This window comes from Phoca vitulina, unplaced genomic scaffold (assembly GCF_004348235.1).
Source record: "Phoca vitulina isolate PV1807 unplaced genomic scaffold, GSC_HSeal_1.0 scaffold19, whole genome shotgun sequence".
Classification (NCBI taxonomy): Eukaryota; Metazoa; Chordata; class Mammalia; order Carnivora; family Phocidae; genus Phoca; species Phoca vitulina.
Window position 1 is genome coordinate 27,525,324 of NW_022589722.1, and position 14,132 is coordinate 27,539,455.

A 14,132-nucleotide genomic window follows, 5' to 3' on the forward strand; every position below is an offset into this window, starting at 1 on the left:
GCCAGGCGCCCAACAAACTGGTTAATCTTAAAGATTTTATTTATTTATTTGACAGAGAGAGACACAGTGAGAGAAGGAACACAAGCAGGGGGAGTGGGAGAGGGAGAAGCAGGCTTCCCGCGGAGCAGAGAGCCTGATGCGGGGCTCGATCCCAGGACCCTGCGATCATGACCTGAGCCGAAGGCAGACGCTTAACGACTGAGCCACCCAGGCGCCCCTATCACAGGTGTTCTTAACTCATTAGTTGTATTGTTCTCTTGGCCTTGGAAAAGAAACAAACCAACAATTGGATTATGAAACTAGGTGAGAGAGGAGCAGAGTTCAGCAGACTTCACTGGGTTGAGGTTGAACTTGCTCCATTCAGCAATGGAGCATGGGGGTGGGGTATGCCCTTGAAATCATCTGGGCATTCACCTTAAACTCGGTTGCAATACCCTTCAGAGGTATGCTCGCTAAGGCTGATGGAGCACAGTTAAAGTGGTGTTTTGCTGAAACTAAGGAGTAGCTTTAATTTTTTAAAAATTTTTAAAAAGATTTTATTTATTTATTTTGACAGAGAGGGAACACAAGCAGGGGGAGTGGGAGAGGGAGAAGCAGGCCTCCAGCTGAGCAGGGAGCCCGATGCGGGGCTTGATCCCAGGACCCCCAGGACCATGACCTGAGCCAAAGGCAGATGCCCAACGACTGAGCCACCCAGGAGCCCCTAAGGAGTAGCTTTTGATCTATTTGTAAATGCAAGATGTTATGTGGACCAGGGTGGTTAATAAGCAAATTTTAAAAGTTGATTTGTCTTTATCCAGACAAAACATTTTGACTTACAGTACACATTAAAACTAAAATTACTATAGGATCAGTGACAAATTCTAATCTGAAAATTACCTGGTCTCTACAATTTTGACACACCGTAATCCCCGACCCACACTTTAGAATTGCTCAGAGAGCTCCCCGAACACATTGCCCATTCAGATTGCTTCCCCCACACATATGTCATTATCTGCCCAACCCACCCCTTTGCCTGTAGATTCCAATATATCCTTCAAAGCCCAGCTTATTATCCATCTTGACTTCAATTATTCATTTAATACTGAGGAGCTGCTACCTGCTGGGCCAAACAGACTTGGTTACTGCCACCATGGAGCCAGCCTAATGGAGGGCTGTCAATAATCACCAAACACTATCAACAAAATGCTATGGTGCTATGTGGGATTACAACAAGAGGAATGAACGTAGATTGGGGATCAGGAGAGGCATCGTTTGAGGCAATATTATCTAAGGTCTGAAGGATGTGTAACAGCTGGACAAAAGGGGGACCGAGCATTAGAGAGAGCTTAATAGGTAAAAAGCACTGAGCAGGAAGGAAACCAGCAGTTGAGGAACTGAAATGAGCCCCAGTGGCTGGAGTGTGAAGAGTGGTAGGAGATGAGACAGGAAGGCTTTAAGGATTATCATTACCCCTGTGGCTATGACCTTCCACTGGCCTTTCTGAGGTGCCCCCAACCTAGGCCAAGAACCTCCTTTGTGCATCCTCCCTGGGTTATTCTAAACTGTTTCTGGCTGCCTTCATTATTCAATTTCTTGAAGGCAGAGATTATATTTTAATTCAATTTTTGACCCTCAATATATCCCAATTAATCAAGCGTTCTGTTGATCCAAACCAAAGCTCTGATAAGTAGTCAGAAGACTATCTTTGTTCCTTGTCTTTGCTGCTAAATTTCAGTGTAACTTGGGCCAAGCCTCTGTATTCCTAAGGACTCAAAACCTGCTTCAAATCTACGGTGTCAAAGACCACTTGACTAAAGTCTCAAATTATGATTGTTTAGGATAACCTGTTGATCACCTCTAGCAGGCAAAATGTAAATAGTTGTGTTAGGGTAAAGGATACGTCTGAATTTGCCCTTATTCTGTGTATTTACTTAAAAATAATAAAAAAAGGGAACATATACTCAATGTATTTATGTCCACTTTGTGAAACAAATCAACCAAGTTCCGTTCTCTGAACTCATCAATTTGAACACATTTTGTCTCATCCCTGTGACCATGGTTGGAAGTCATTTCTTCAGTTCAAATTAAAGTTGAACAGGAAGAGGGGAGCCTCGGTGGCTCAGTCGTTGGGCATCTGCCTTCGGCTCAGGTTATGATCCCAGGGTCCTGGGATCGAGCCCCACGTCGGGCTCCCTGCCCAGCGGGAGGCCTGCTTCTCCCTCTCCCACACCCCCTGCTTGTGTTCCTATTCTCGCTCTGTCAAATAAATAAATAGAATCTTAAAAAAAAAAAAGTTGAACAGGAAGAAAAAAATAGTAAGTTTCTAAAAACAACCTTGATTTATCTATAATGAAAGGCATCAATGGTTTAGAATCCTTCCAGCAATAATAAGAGAAGAAGGTGCTTGATGAATCCCAATACGTCTATTCTGAATCACAAATTCCTGGGTGACTAAAATAAATTCCTAGAGTCAAACTTAAATTGGGACTGTGACCGAGTACCAGAAAAGAAACACCTGCTTTATTAATACAACAGCAACAGAAAGGGATTCCAAGTTCTTAGAAGAAAAATAACATGAACAGGCACCACCTGCTAAGTGTTACAAGATCCAATGCCCACGCTGACTGTTCAGAGAGCCCCCCACCACATTGCAGATGTCTCATCAAGGACAGCTGCCAAGAACAGGTTTCTCACTGCGGTAGCTTCACAGTCAATTCCTCAAACAGAAGACCGAGCTGATATTATTCCTGTTTCAGAAGCTCTTGGTGTAGAGAGAACATAGCAATTTGGAAAACATGCTTGTTTCTTGAATTCAAGAAAAATCATGAACCAGTCTATCTATTTTTCTCTGCTACGGTGTGCCAGAGTGTTCTGTGAAAGATTTCTTTTCCGGGTAAGAGGAGAGGCAAGGTGGAGAGGGGCCCGTGTACTAACAGGCACTCAGGTGGTGCCCTGTGCCTACTCCCTCTGTGCTGGTGGTGGTAGGCATCTTTTCTGGCAGCTGCCGCACTGGGTGGGAGGAAGAGGCCACCCACCAATCACCTCTTCTTGAAGCCGTATTTTTTGCGTTCATAGAAGAGATCTGTCTTAGAGCTCCCCAAATTGACAATCTTTGGGCAACCATCTCTCTGGAAAACAGGATAGAGAAGTTGTTAGAAGTCTTTGAGCCTGAATTGAGAGGGATTGAAGACAAAAATAAGTTATGGATCAGTGGGTTTAGCCATTTACCTTATCCGTTCAGTTATCCTATTCCGTCAATCATCAAGAATTTATTGAGCATCTAGAATGTGCCCAGGGCTTGTCCACTCTCTAGACAGGGTGGCCTGCACTTAGAATGTTGGATTCTCGGCCCACTTCTGTTGCAAATATGATATAGCTGAGATAGAATTTAACTCTTAAGATATCCAAAGGGTTTTCTTCAAGTGAGAGGTAAAAAATCTGTAATGATCATCTATAGATCAAGCTCTTTAGCTCTCCTCCACCATCTCAAGAAAGGGAAGAATACCACCAAGGCAAAAAAACCCTACAGGCTTTAGGAGATAGTACTTTACGTGTTAAATACCATAAGAGAAAACTGGGCTTGATGTGTCCTTACTAATTCACTTAATTTGACACATGGTCTTGGGGGAAGAGTGTTCCTGTGTTAGAGATGGCTGCTGAAGGTCTGTACTGATTTGTAATGACGTGTTCCCCTGGCCATTTTGTGAGCTTCAGCGGTTTCAGTGAAGCCCCTGGGAAGCTGTGTTCTGCAGAAATAATGACTACATCAGTTGATCTGGGATGATGGGAGGAAAATTGGGGAAGATGCTACTAGAGAAAACCTTCACAGGTCTGGTTTTATTAAACACTGCTATCAAAGGAGGTTGCTCCCTGGGACACTGGGCTTTAGAATGAATTAATGATCAAGTCCTTAGACATCTCATTTCTAATTTAGGTGATTTCTCTTTTGAGGGGCCAATATCGACACCGTACAAAAGTCCCTAAAAACACACAAAGCCAACGCTAACATTTCATTATTTTCTAAAAAACATGTAGTATATATTACCTTGAGAACTGCTATCTGTGGAGTTCAGTGTGCTGAGGGAGCCAGGGAGTGGGCCCAGCCCCACCAACAGCTCCCGATGTGAACTCAGGCCGTGTAAGCTCTATTGAAAGTCCTGGGGCAAATGAGGGAGCACCTGCCTCTTATGGTGAAGGTGGCCTGATACCAAACACGACCATGCTCTAAGCTCTTTATCTTTAGAGATGCTATGAAATGTGTGCTATGATAGGCTGTTTAGGCTTATTGTGCCTTACTGACTTGCACGACTGTGGGCAAATCACTTCTCTTTGGACTCGTATTTCCTAACTGTAAAATAAGTGGACCAGATCAGGTCCATGTGTACAAACTGTAGAGAGCCCTGCAGAGTTCTGTGAGGTGCCAGGTGATACAAGGACCCATCCTTCAAACTGGGCAGCTCTGTACTCACAGCTTAGGTTAAGATGGTAGATTGTGGTGTCAGGCCACCTGACTTTTGATGTTATTAATCTCTTTGTATCTCTTTTTAGTCACGTATAAAATTACCACAGTGGTAGAACCTATCTACAGAATTACAAATCAATAAATACTTAAATAAATGGATTTCCTGATTTTATTTGACAGAGAGAGAGTGCACAAGCAGGGAGAACAGGAGAGGGAGAAGCAAGCTCCCAGCTGAGCAAAGAGCCTAATGTGAGACTCGATCCCAGAACCCTGGGATCATGACCTGAGCTGAAGGCAGACACTTAACCAACTGAGCCAGCCAGGTGCCCCTGTAAAACACTTTCTGAAGATAGGACTCTACATATTAAAAAACAGTTGGGGGGCACCTGGGTGGCTCAGTTGATAAATGTCTGCCTTTGGCTCAGGTCATGATCCCGGGATCGAGCCCTGCATTGGGCTTGCTGCTCGGCGGGAAGCCTCCTTCTCTCTCTCCCACTCCCCCTGCTTGTGTTCCTGCACTCGCTCTCTGTCAAATAAATAAATAAAATATTAAAAAAAACAGTTGGAAAACCAATGTATCGGATTATGAGATCTTTGGTTTTTATGGCATTGTCTCTCACAGACTGTTTCCTGTTTTCTTGCCTAAACACTCCTGCGTTTTATTTTCTACACATCTCCCAAGGGTCTAATTGTTGTTCCCAAATTCTACCAATGCTGTATGAGATGAGGATGTGCTCTCTGGAACAGGCTAGCTTTTGTTGAATATGCCTGTGAATGGGATCCTGAGGCGGGGCTCCATCCCAGGACCCTGGGATCATGACCTGAGCCGAAGGCAGACGCCTAACTTACTGAGCCACCCAGGTGCCCCAGTAATTGTGTTTTTCTGATCTCAAAAATTTTTTCATTGCTTTTTCCTGCATTTCAGTTTTGTATAGATTTCCATTTGCTACGTTATGTTTTGGTAATGTTAAGTGTTGGATTTAAAATATTAGTTGGGGCACGTGGGTGGCTCAGTTGGTTAAGCTTCAACTCATTTTGACTCAAGTCATGATCTCAGAGTCTTGGGATTGAGCCCCGGACTACACTGGGCTCTGGGCTCAGTGGGGAGTCTGCTCCTCTCCCTCTCCTCCTGCTTGCTCCAGCAAGTGCCCCGCCTAAGGATCTCTGCTCAGTGGGGAGTCTGCTACTCCCTCTCCTCTGCCCCTCCTCCCTGCTTGTGCTCTCTCTCAAATAAATAAATCTTAAAAAAAAAAGAAAAAGACAATTACTGAAAGTGGGCCTACATCTTTCTTACAAATGATAGCAAAGAATTATGAAATGGGTGCTAGTGGCAAGGCCTGCTTTATTAATTGAAATTAAATGTGTTGTTCCTTTTTTTTAAGTAATCTCTATACCCAACATGGGGCTCAAATTTACAACCCGGAGATCAAGAGTCTCATGCTGTACTGACTGAGCCAGCCAGGTGCCAGTTTTTTGTTTTTAATTAAAAATAAATAAATAAATAAATAAATAAATAAATAAACCTTTATTTGCAGGGGAGAGTGAGTAGGAGCGGGGTGGAGGGGGAGAGGGAAAGGGAGAGAGAATCCTCAAGCAGACTCCCCAGTGAGGGTGGAGCCTGACATGGGGCTCAATCCCAGGACACTGAGATCATGACCTAAGCTGAAATCAAGAGTCAGCCCCTTAACTGACTGAGCCAGCCAGGTGCCCGTGTTTTGTTTTTTTAAAGTAAACTACTGACCAACATGGAGCTCAAACTCAAGACCCTGAGATCAAGAGTCACATGCTTTACCAACTGAGCCAGCCAGGTACCCCAAATGTTGTTCGTACTTTTTTTTTTTTTAAGATTTTATTTATTTATTTGAGAGAGAGACACAGAGAGAGAGGGAACACAAGCAGGCTTCCCGCCGAGCAGGGAGCCCGATGTGGGGCTCGATCCCAGGACCTTGGGATCATGAACTGAGCTGAAGGCAGACGCTTAATGACTGAGCCACCCAGGCACCCCAATGTTGTTCATTCTTTTGACAACTGTTTAGTGAGTAACAATAATGTGAAAACCAGACTGTACATTGATTGGGACCTTAACAATAGTATCATGTTTTCCATCTGAAAGGCCTTTAAGCTCTCAATAATGGTATCCATGAAATAACAGGGATACTACTTCCTTTTTGGGGAGAATTCCCTAAAGCTGCCCACATGTTCGCAGCAAAGACTTGAACATGGGCTTTCTGCCTTCTAGTTTGGTGTTTTTACTACCCAGGCTTCTCAGAGGCAAAAACCAAAACTTTCCCATGGTTTAAGAAGTTGTAAAGGAGGTAAACTTATGAATTAATTTTGAAAAGTACCAAATATCTTTTTTTTCAGCCTAACATCTCTGCTGTACACTAAACAGGGAAAAGAGAATGATATAAATAGCGAGAGGGAGGGCGCCTGGGTGGCTTAGTCATTACGCGTCTGCCTTCAGCTCAGGTCATGGTCCCAGGGTCCTGGGATCGAGCCCCACATCGGGCTCCCTGCTCAGCGGGAGGCCTGCTTCTCCCTCTCCCACTCCCCCTGTTTGTGTTCCCTCTCTCACTGTGTCGCTCTCTGTCAAAGAAATAAAATCTTAAAAAAAAACAAAAAACAAAAAAACAGCGAGAGGGAGAGGCACATCCTTAACCACCCTGAGAATAGCAATATAGTGAGGTGGTTTGAGGCAGTGCTTTAACTGTGACCACCCATTCTTTTTTTTTTAAGATTTTATTTATTTGACAGCGACAAAACGAGAGAAGGAACACAAGCAGGGGGAGTGGAAGAGGGAGAAGCAGGCTCCCCTCCGAGCAGGGAACCCGATGCAGGGCTCAATCCCCAGGGCCCTGGGATCACGACCTGAGCCAAAGGCAGGCGCCTAAGGACTGAGCCACCCAGGCGCCCTAACCACCCATTCTTAAAAGTGATGAAACCATCTTCAATATTACCATGGTTTGTATTTATCATCACCCAATAAAATATTATTCCTTAGAACTTAATTTTTCTTGTTAGAGAGAAAATATAATTTGAATTTTAACTTTCTCTTTAGGGGGCAATAATGAAATGAAAAACATGAGAAACAGGGAGTCAGAAAACTTGGGTTCTAGTCCTGGATCTGCCACTGATTAGCCATGTGACCTTGGGCCAAGTTGCTTAACATCTGGAAGCCTTAGTTTTCTCGTTTGTATCACAAAGAACTTTTGGAAAAGAACGTTCAGCAGTTTGGGGCACACAGCAAGAGCTCTATAAATGTTAGTGGCTATTCCCCTTGTCTTCTGGTTGGGAGAGCTGAAGAAAATATAAATAAAAGAAATAAAGAAATTGAGGGATAAGGGGATATCAGATCAGTATGATGCTGCACTGTAAGAAATTACGAATGAGTCCTCTGGCAGCAGCGCCCACAGATATGACTCCTGAGTATTCCTGATGCTGAAAAACTAAGTGAGAACACCCGTTTAATTCACTGGTCTAATTCCCTTATAAATTATGAAAATGGCAGGAAGAGGAGTACAGTAACTGGGCTTGCTTTGGTTGCAAGAGGATTTCTGCCTAGGAAAAAGGTCTGAGGGACTTAATCTACATGAAGATCTGTAAGGCTGAGAGGCTGGATCATGTCACTGGACTGCTTTGTGGTCCTTGGAAACTACTGAGTAAATGTAAGCTAGATGCCATCTCAAGTATCCTCAGAACATTCCTGTACAGTATGAAGTAGACGGAGTGATGTCTAAAATAATTATCAGGAACGGAATGAAGCACAAAGATCCAAAGTATCAGTTCACGCACCACATGCAGACAAGTCAGACAGTAATTAACATTTATTAAGCACTCTGGTTACAAGCTTATTCCAGACAAGAACTCTAGCTACAACCATGTAGAAGTTAAAAAAAATGTTGTCCTTATGGACTCTGTAGCTAGTTTAAGACCTGTTCATATTTTTCTCATCATTGCTGTTGCCTTCCCATAGTTTCACTGCTTACAGATTATAAATAATTATAAAATACTTATTGTATACCAGACATTATGGATGGCTCACAGGGGAAGCACCAAAATGTGGACCATGCTTATCATACATACCACACACTATACCAAGAACTCAGGAAGAGGAGAAATAAATAGCAAAACCAAGGTCCTTTCTCTAAAGGAGTGCAACCTAGCTGGTGGGTCAGATAGATAAAGATATGCTTTGACACACAAAGATAAATGCAAATCAGAATTCAGGATAGGATAATGTTTAAATCATCAACTGAAATGTCCCACTTCCTGGGGCTAGACAGGCTCCAAATACATAGACTGAGGAGGCTGGGTGTTTCTACTCAACATGGGCACATCCTACCAGAAGAACTTATGAAAGGATGACAAGGTGTAATGGGGACACCACTAGCTTTACTCAGACAATCTGCACTTGCCATTTATTAGCTGGGTGACAGACTGTAAAATGGGGATAACATGGGACACCTGGGTGGCTCAGTCGGTTAAGCGTCTGGTCATGATCCCAAGGTCCTGGGATGGAGTCCTACATTGGGCTCCTTGCTCAGCAGGGAGCCTGTTTCTCCCTCTGCCTGCTGCTCCCCCGCTTGTGCTCTTTGACAAATAAATAAAATCTTAAAAAAAAAACCCAACAAAATGGGGATAACAATAATCCCTATTTAACAAAGTTATTGTGAAAAATAAAGGATGACATCTATATACTAGTCCACACATGGGAACATTAAGAATCATGTATCATTTTTTTTTTTTAATTTTATTTATTTGACAGAGACACAGTGTGAGAGGGAACACAAACAGGGGGGGTGGGAGAGGGAAAGCAGGCTTCCTGCAGAGCAGGGAGCCTGATTTGGGGCTCGATCCCAGGACCCTGGGTTCATGACCTTAGCTGAAGGCAGTCGCTTAACGACTGAGCCACCCAGGTGCCCCCATTTTTTTCTTTTAAGATTTATTTGAGGGGCACCTGGTGGCTCAGTCAGTTGAGCATCTGCCTTCAGCTCAGGTCATGATCCTGGGATCCTAGGATCCAGCCCCTCCCTCTCATCCGGGAACCTGCTTCTCCCTCTCCCTCTGCAGCTCCCCCTGCTGCATGCTTGCTCTCTGTCAAATAAATACAGTCTTAAAAAAAAAGAATTAAAAACAAAAGATTTATTTGACAGAGAGCACACACCTGTGAGAGGGGGGAGGAGCAGGGGAGAGAGAATCCTCAAGCGGACTCCCTGCTGAGCACAGATCCTGACCCTGGCTTGATCCCAGGACCCTGAGATCATGACCTGAGCTGAAACCAAGAGTCAGCTGCTCAACCTACTGAGCCACCCAGGCATCCCTCATGTTATCTTTTGCCTTACCCTAGATTAGGTAACCAGGTACCTTCTATTAGCTTAGTGGTACTATTATGACACTTAAAAAAACTTTTTTTGGGGTGCGCCTGGGTGGCTCAGTTGGTTAAGTGTCTGCCTTCGGCTCAGGTCATGGTCCCAGAGTCCTGGGATCGAGTCCTACATCAGGCTCTTTGCTCAGCAGGGAGTCTGCTTCTCCCTCTTACTCAAATAAATAAATAAAATCTTAAAAAAAAAAAAAAACAACCACAAAACTTTTTTTATGATTTTATTTATTCGTCAGAGAGAGAGCACAAGCAGGAAGAGTGGCACAGCAGGCAGAGAGAGAAGCAGGCTTCCTGCCGAGCAAGGAGCCCAATGTGGGACTTGATCCCAGGACCCGAGCCGAAGGGAGACGCCTAACCAACTGAGCCACCCAGCCGACCGACACTTCTTTTTACTGTGTCATACATAAGGAGAAGAAAACAAGCAGATTCATAGTCCCCACCCCCCTAAGAAGGTTCCTGCTTCCAACCTAAACAAAAACAGTAAAACTTGCTTTTGTTATAGATCTACAAGCCCTCTATCCTGGCATTTGACTAAAGGAATTGAATAGCCACCGCCGCCACACGATGTCAAGGGGCAAAAATGTCACAAGACAGAATCACAATCCTGCAATATCAGACCAAAGGCATTCTTTAGCCAAACTGGGAATCAACTTGAGTTGTCCCAAATTCAACTGTCACCACATCCACTCAAACAATCTTTAATGATAGTAAAGAAAATGACTGAGTAGCTATTACATACTACGCACTGTGCCAGGACTCACAAAGTGCAGGATGTTGTTTCTGAATAAGAATAATCAGAGAGAGACATCAAAGGAGTAGAGAGGGCTCTCCAAATTGCTGACGTTGACAAAGTTTTGCTTCTGTTGCATTTTCGCCCTTGATGCAAAATAACTGCCTTTTATTGGACTACACCCACCTCACCTCATAGAACTTGAGGAAATTATAACCTACGTGCCTAGCTGAACATAGTAATCTCCACAGGCCATAGGAGTTGTTGGCAAAGAGTTACTAAATAAAAGCAGCAAAGATTAGACGGAAAGCTTAGTATACACTCACATCCTTCTCCTGGATGGTGCACTCCTTACAGTAATAGGCATCAGAGACTCCAGGGCCTCCACAGATCACACAGCGCCCCTGGTAAGAGCCATAATTACACTCATCGCATATGCGCACCAGAGTGCAGGGACGCACGTAGGAGTCACAGATCACACATTTGCCATCACCTGTGAAGAAGAGAGAATGGAATTATGCCCACATGCAAGTACCTCCTTAAGTCTACTGCCCTTCTCCTGCTATGGGGAAATACGGTAGTCTCCACCTGATTGTGACTTTAGGACCCTCTATTTTAGTTATCACAAAACTCAGCTAACCCAGCGTCCATCTCAATCCCTTCAACGTGTAAGTTAACCAACTAATATATAAAGAGGTTAGAACATCGCCTCATAGACGAGAACTCTCTATCATTACTGGCAAAGAACTGTGTATGTGTGTTTTGGGGACGGGGTCAGGCCATCTCCTGGCCAAAGCTAGAGATTTTCTCAAAACGTAAACACAGGGACGCCTGGGTGGCTCAGTTGGTTAAGCAACTGCCTTCGGCTCAGGTCATGATCCCAGACTCCTGGAATCAAGTCCCGCATCAGGATCCTTGCTCAGCGGGGAGCCTGCTTCTCCCTCTGCCTGCCGCTCCCCCTGCTTGTGCGCGCGCTCTCTCTCTCTGACAAATAAATAAAGAAAATCTTTAAAAACAAACAAAACCCCTAAACATAATGTTTAAAATGTGCAAGTTGGAGCGGGAAGATGGAAAGGGCTTTGGTTGCAGCCTAGTACTCAATGTTCACATACTTCCAGGCACATCTACTCAAAACCCTCTTTGTGTTACTGCTGGAAATGCCCGTTTGCTGGCTTTACACGAACTTGTGAGGGGAAGGAGTGGGGTGTTCGGGAGGGCGTGTTCCACTCACATTTTTCACACAGTCTTCCGATGGCTGCAAGATCAAAGATGGTAAAGAGTACAGTTAGAATTGGTTTTGACGAAGACCCTCGAGTTTGGGGTGGCGACACAGCAGGGACTGCAGTGAGCCTTAAGGGCTCTTATCCGTCTTACCTTCCTCGTAAGCTTCCGTGCAAAGCAAACCCACACCCTTCTGAGGCCGCTCCCAGGTCCTGGGCAATCTGAGCTTCCCCGGACCTCACTTCGGCCGCCCGCCTCTGGCTCCCAGCACGCGCGCCCCCGCCCTCTTTCCATCAGAGCCCACAAACCCGCGCGCTCCCATGCTACCAACCGTGAGGCGGGAAACGTGGCGCCTCCGAGGCAAAACCCTAAGGATGAGATGGGAGCCTCTGACCCCCCAGCTCCTAACACCATCCCCACCCAGACAGCTGGGAGCAGAAAGCTGCCTCACCAACACCAGCCTGCTTGCGGCAAAAGATCAAATCCGGATGATGTTTAGCCATAGTCCAAACGCTAGCCGGCCACCGGAAGCTTAAAGAACTTCCGCCCGACCTTTAGCCTCCATTTTCCAGCCTCCCGGTCGCTGTGATTGGTCCTCCAGGCTTCATCAAGACCGGTTCGCTCTCGCTCGCTCTGGCTCGCTCTCGCGTGATCAAAACCTCAAGTTAAAAAGTAGGAGTGTCCGTCGTGGCTTGGGAGCCAGGTCCTGGCAGATGCATGGAAGTCATTAAAAAAATGCCTTTCCCAGATTTGGATGGAAGAGACAACTGAAACTTGCCCTTCGATAACACATTTATGTGTGCGGTATTTAGTTCCGCAAGTGTTTTTATGCAGCTCTTTTCCTTTCAGGCGTCCGTTTCTAACACAGAAGCCCCGCCCACTGCGCTCGCCGGGATCTGGCCCCTCAACGGAGGCTCCGCCTTCACCGTTATGCGTTTCTCTTTAGGCCCCGCCTCTGCCCCAAAGCTTTAAATGCGCAGTGGTTCACGTCATTTTCACGCGACCTCATCTTTGTCAGTGCACAAAATGGCGCCTTACAGCCTACTGGTGACCCGGCTGCAGGTGAGCGAGTTCAGGGCCCTCTGGGTTCATGAGGGCGGGGTGCCTCCTACTGTGCCTGCGGCTGTGGGTGAGGCAAGGCGAGGCGGGCCCGACCTCCCACCGACTTTTCGTGTACCTGTCCGGACCGCGGGCCTAGCGCCGGTGCCGGCTCCTCCCGCGCCCGAGGTCAAGGCGTCCCGGCTCGGCTCTCCCGGTCCTGTCCCCGCCCCGTGGGAAGCGTAGGTCTAAGCAGTGGCTGTCAGGTGAAGAGTGGAGGCACCCCTTTCTGAGGACTGCACTCTCCTCTTGTAGGGTGTCTTTCTGTTCCTCAAGGTGAGGACAAGGTGACTGAGGGGGCGCGGTCATTGTGGAGCCCGCTAGGCCCAGAGTCTGAAGGCCTCATTTCTCATCTCTCGGCAGCAGAGTCCTGCTAGCCAGGTGCATCTACGATTGCCAGGCCTGGAGACTGTAGAAGATATTAGTACCCTGTTCCAATTTAAAAGGATCCTGTGGAACATATAGCCAAGAATGCAAGGGGACTTTCCTGGCCCAGACATAGGAAATAGTAACGATAACAGTAGTCTCTCATCTTTGCAAGATTGCAAGACTGTTCTAATTCCTCATCATAGCATTTGATTATTCATATAATCATTCTCATTGGATAGGTGACAAAACTGCTAGAAAGTAGGTGAAAGTTTGTGCTCTCCTGAGTGTCACCGAGGTGATGTGGCCAGAGCATCTGCACTACTTACCCTTTTGTTCTTGTTCATGTCAGTCTGTCTTCTGTGAGCCAGAGTGTGATCCTTGAGCTGACATTTGCATTTGTGAGAGTACTAGTATAGAGTATTTTGAGCTCAGTTGCTTTTCAATTACTAGGTGGGAGGATAAAGAGACTCAACAGTTTGACCTTGACTCTCCTGTTATGAACCATCTATTAAATTGACTGTGACTGCCGGATGGTTTTCTTCACTCCTAACTTAACAACACTAGGGAGGTTTTATATGTAAAATTTCAATGTCAGGCATGTATTTGTTTGTTTTTAAGATTTTATTTATTTATTTGACAGACAGCGAGAGAGGGAACACAAGCAGGGGGAGTGGGAGAGGGAGAAGTTAAGCAGGGAGCCCGAGGGGCATCAGACGAGGGGCGTCAGACGCCGGGCTAGATCCCAGGATCCTGAGATCATGACCCGAGCGGAAGGCAGTCGCTTAACCTGCTGAGCCCCCCAGGCGCCCCAAGCATGTATTTTGTTAATAAAGCAAGCAGTAAAGGAGACATTCTCTAACAACCTTTACATTTAACTTTGTGAATCTGTT

The 14,132-nt window shown here is 45.6% G+C and overlaps 2 protein-coding genes across 2 annotated transcripts in view; one reads left to right on the top strand and one right to left on the bottom strand.

Moving 5' to 3' along the window:
* Nucleotides 1-2,480: 2,480 nt before the first annotated feature.
* PHF5A (PHD finger protein 5A) lies at nt 2,481-12,372 on the bottom strand. Its single transcript, XM_032416852.1, has 4 exons — nt 12,227-12,372; nt 11,786-11,809; nt 10,881-11,047; nt 2,481-3,110 (listed from the first exon to the last, which is right to left on the bottom strand). The coding sequence occupies exons 1-4, from the start codon at nt 12,276-12,278 to the stop codon at nt 3,021-3,023; spliced, it is 333 nt and encodes a 110-aa protein (XP_032272743.1). The 5' UTR covers nt 12,279-12,372; the 3' UTR covers nt 2,481-3,020.
* Nucleotides 12,373-12,724: 352 nt separating this feature from the next.
* The window catches only part of ACO2 (aconitase 2), a 52,336-nt gene continuing 50,928 nt past the window's right edge, over nt 12,725-14,132 (top strand). Inside the window, exon 1 of the mRNA XM_032416808.1 lies at nt 12,725-12,837. Within this exon, the coding sequence (XP_032272699.1) occupies nt 12,748-12,837 (90 nt within the window). The 5' untranslated portion in view covers nt 12,725-12,747. The remainder of the gene's footprint in view (nt 12,838-14,132) is intronic.

Bases quoted from the DNA above. Each gene is read 5' to 3' on its own strand.
- PHF5A (XM_032416852.1), bottom strand. From the start codon at position 12,278: ATGGCTAAACATCATCCGGATTTGATCTTTTGCCGCAAGCAGGCTGGT. The intron at 11,810-12,226 runs GTGAGGCAGCTT...TTGATCTTGCAG, and splicing joins CCGCAAGCAGGCTGGTGTTG to CCATCGGAAGACTGTGTGAA. The intron at 11,048-11,785 runs GTGAGTGGAACA...TCTTCTTCACAG, and splicing joins CGGAAGACTGTGTGAAAAAT to GTGATGGCAAATGTGTGATC.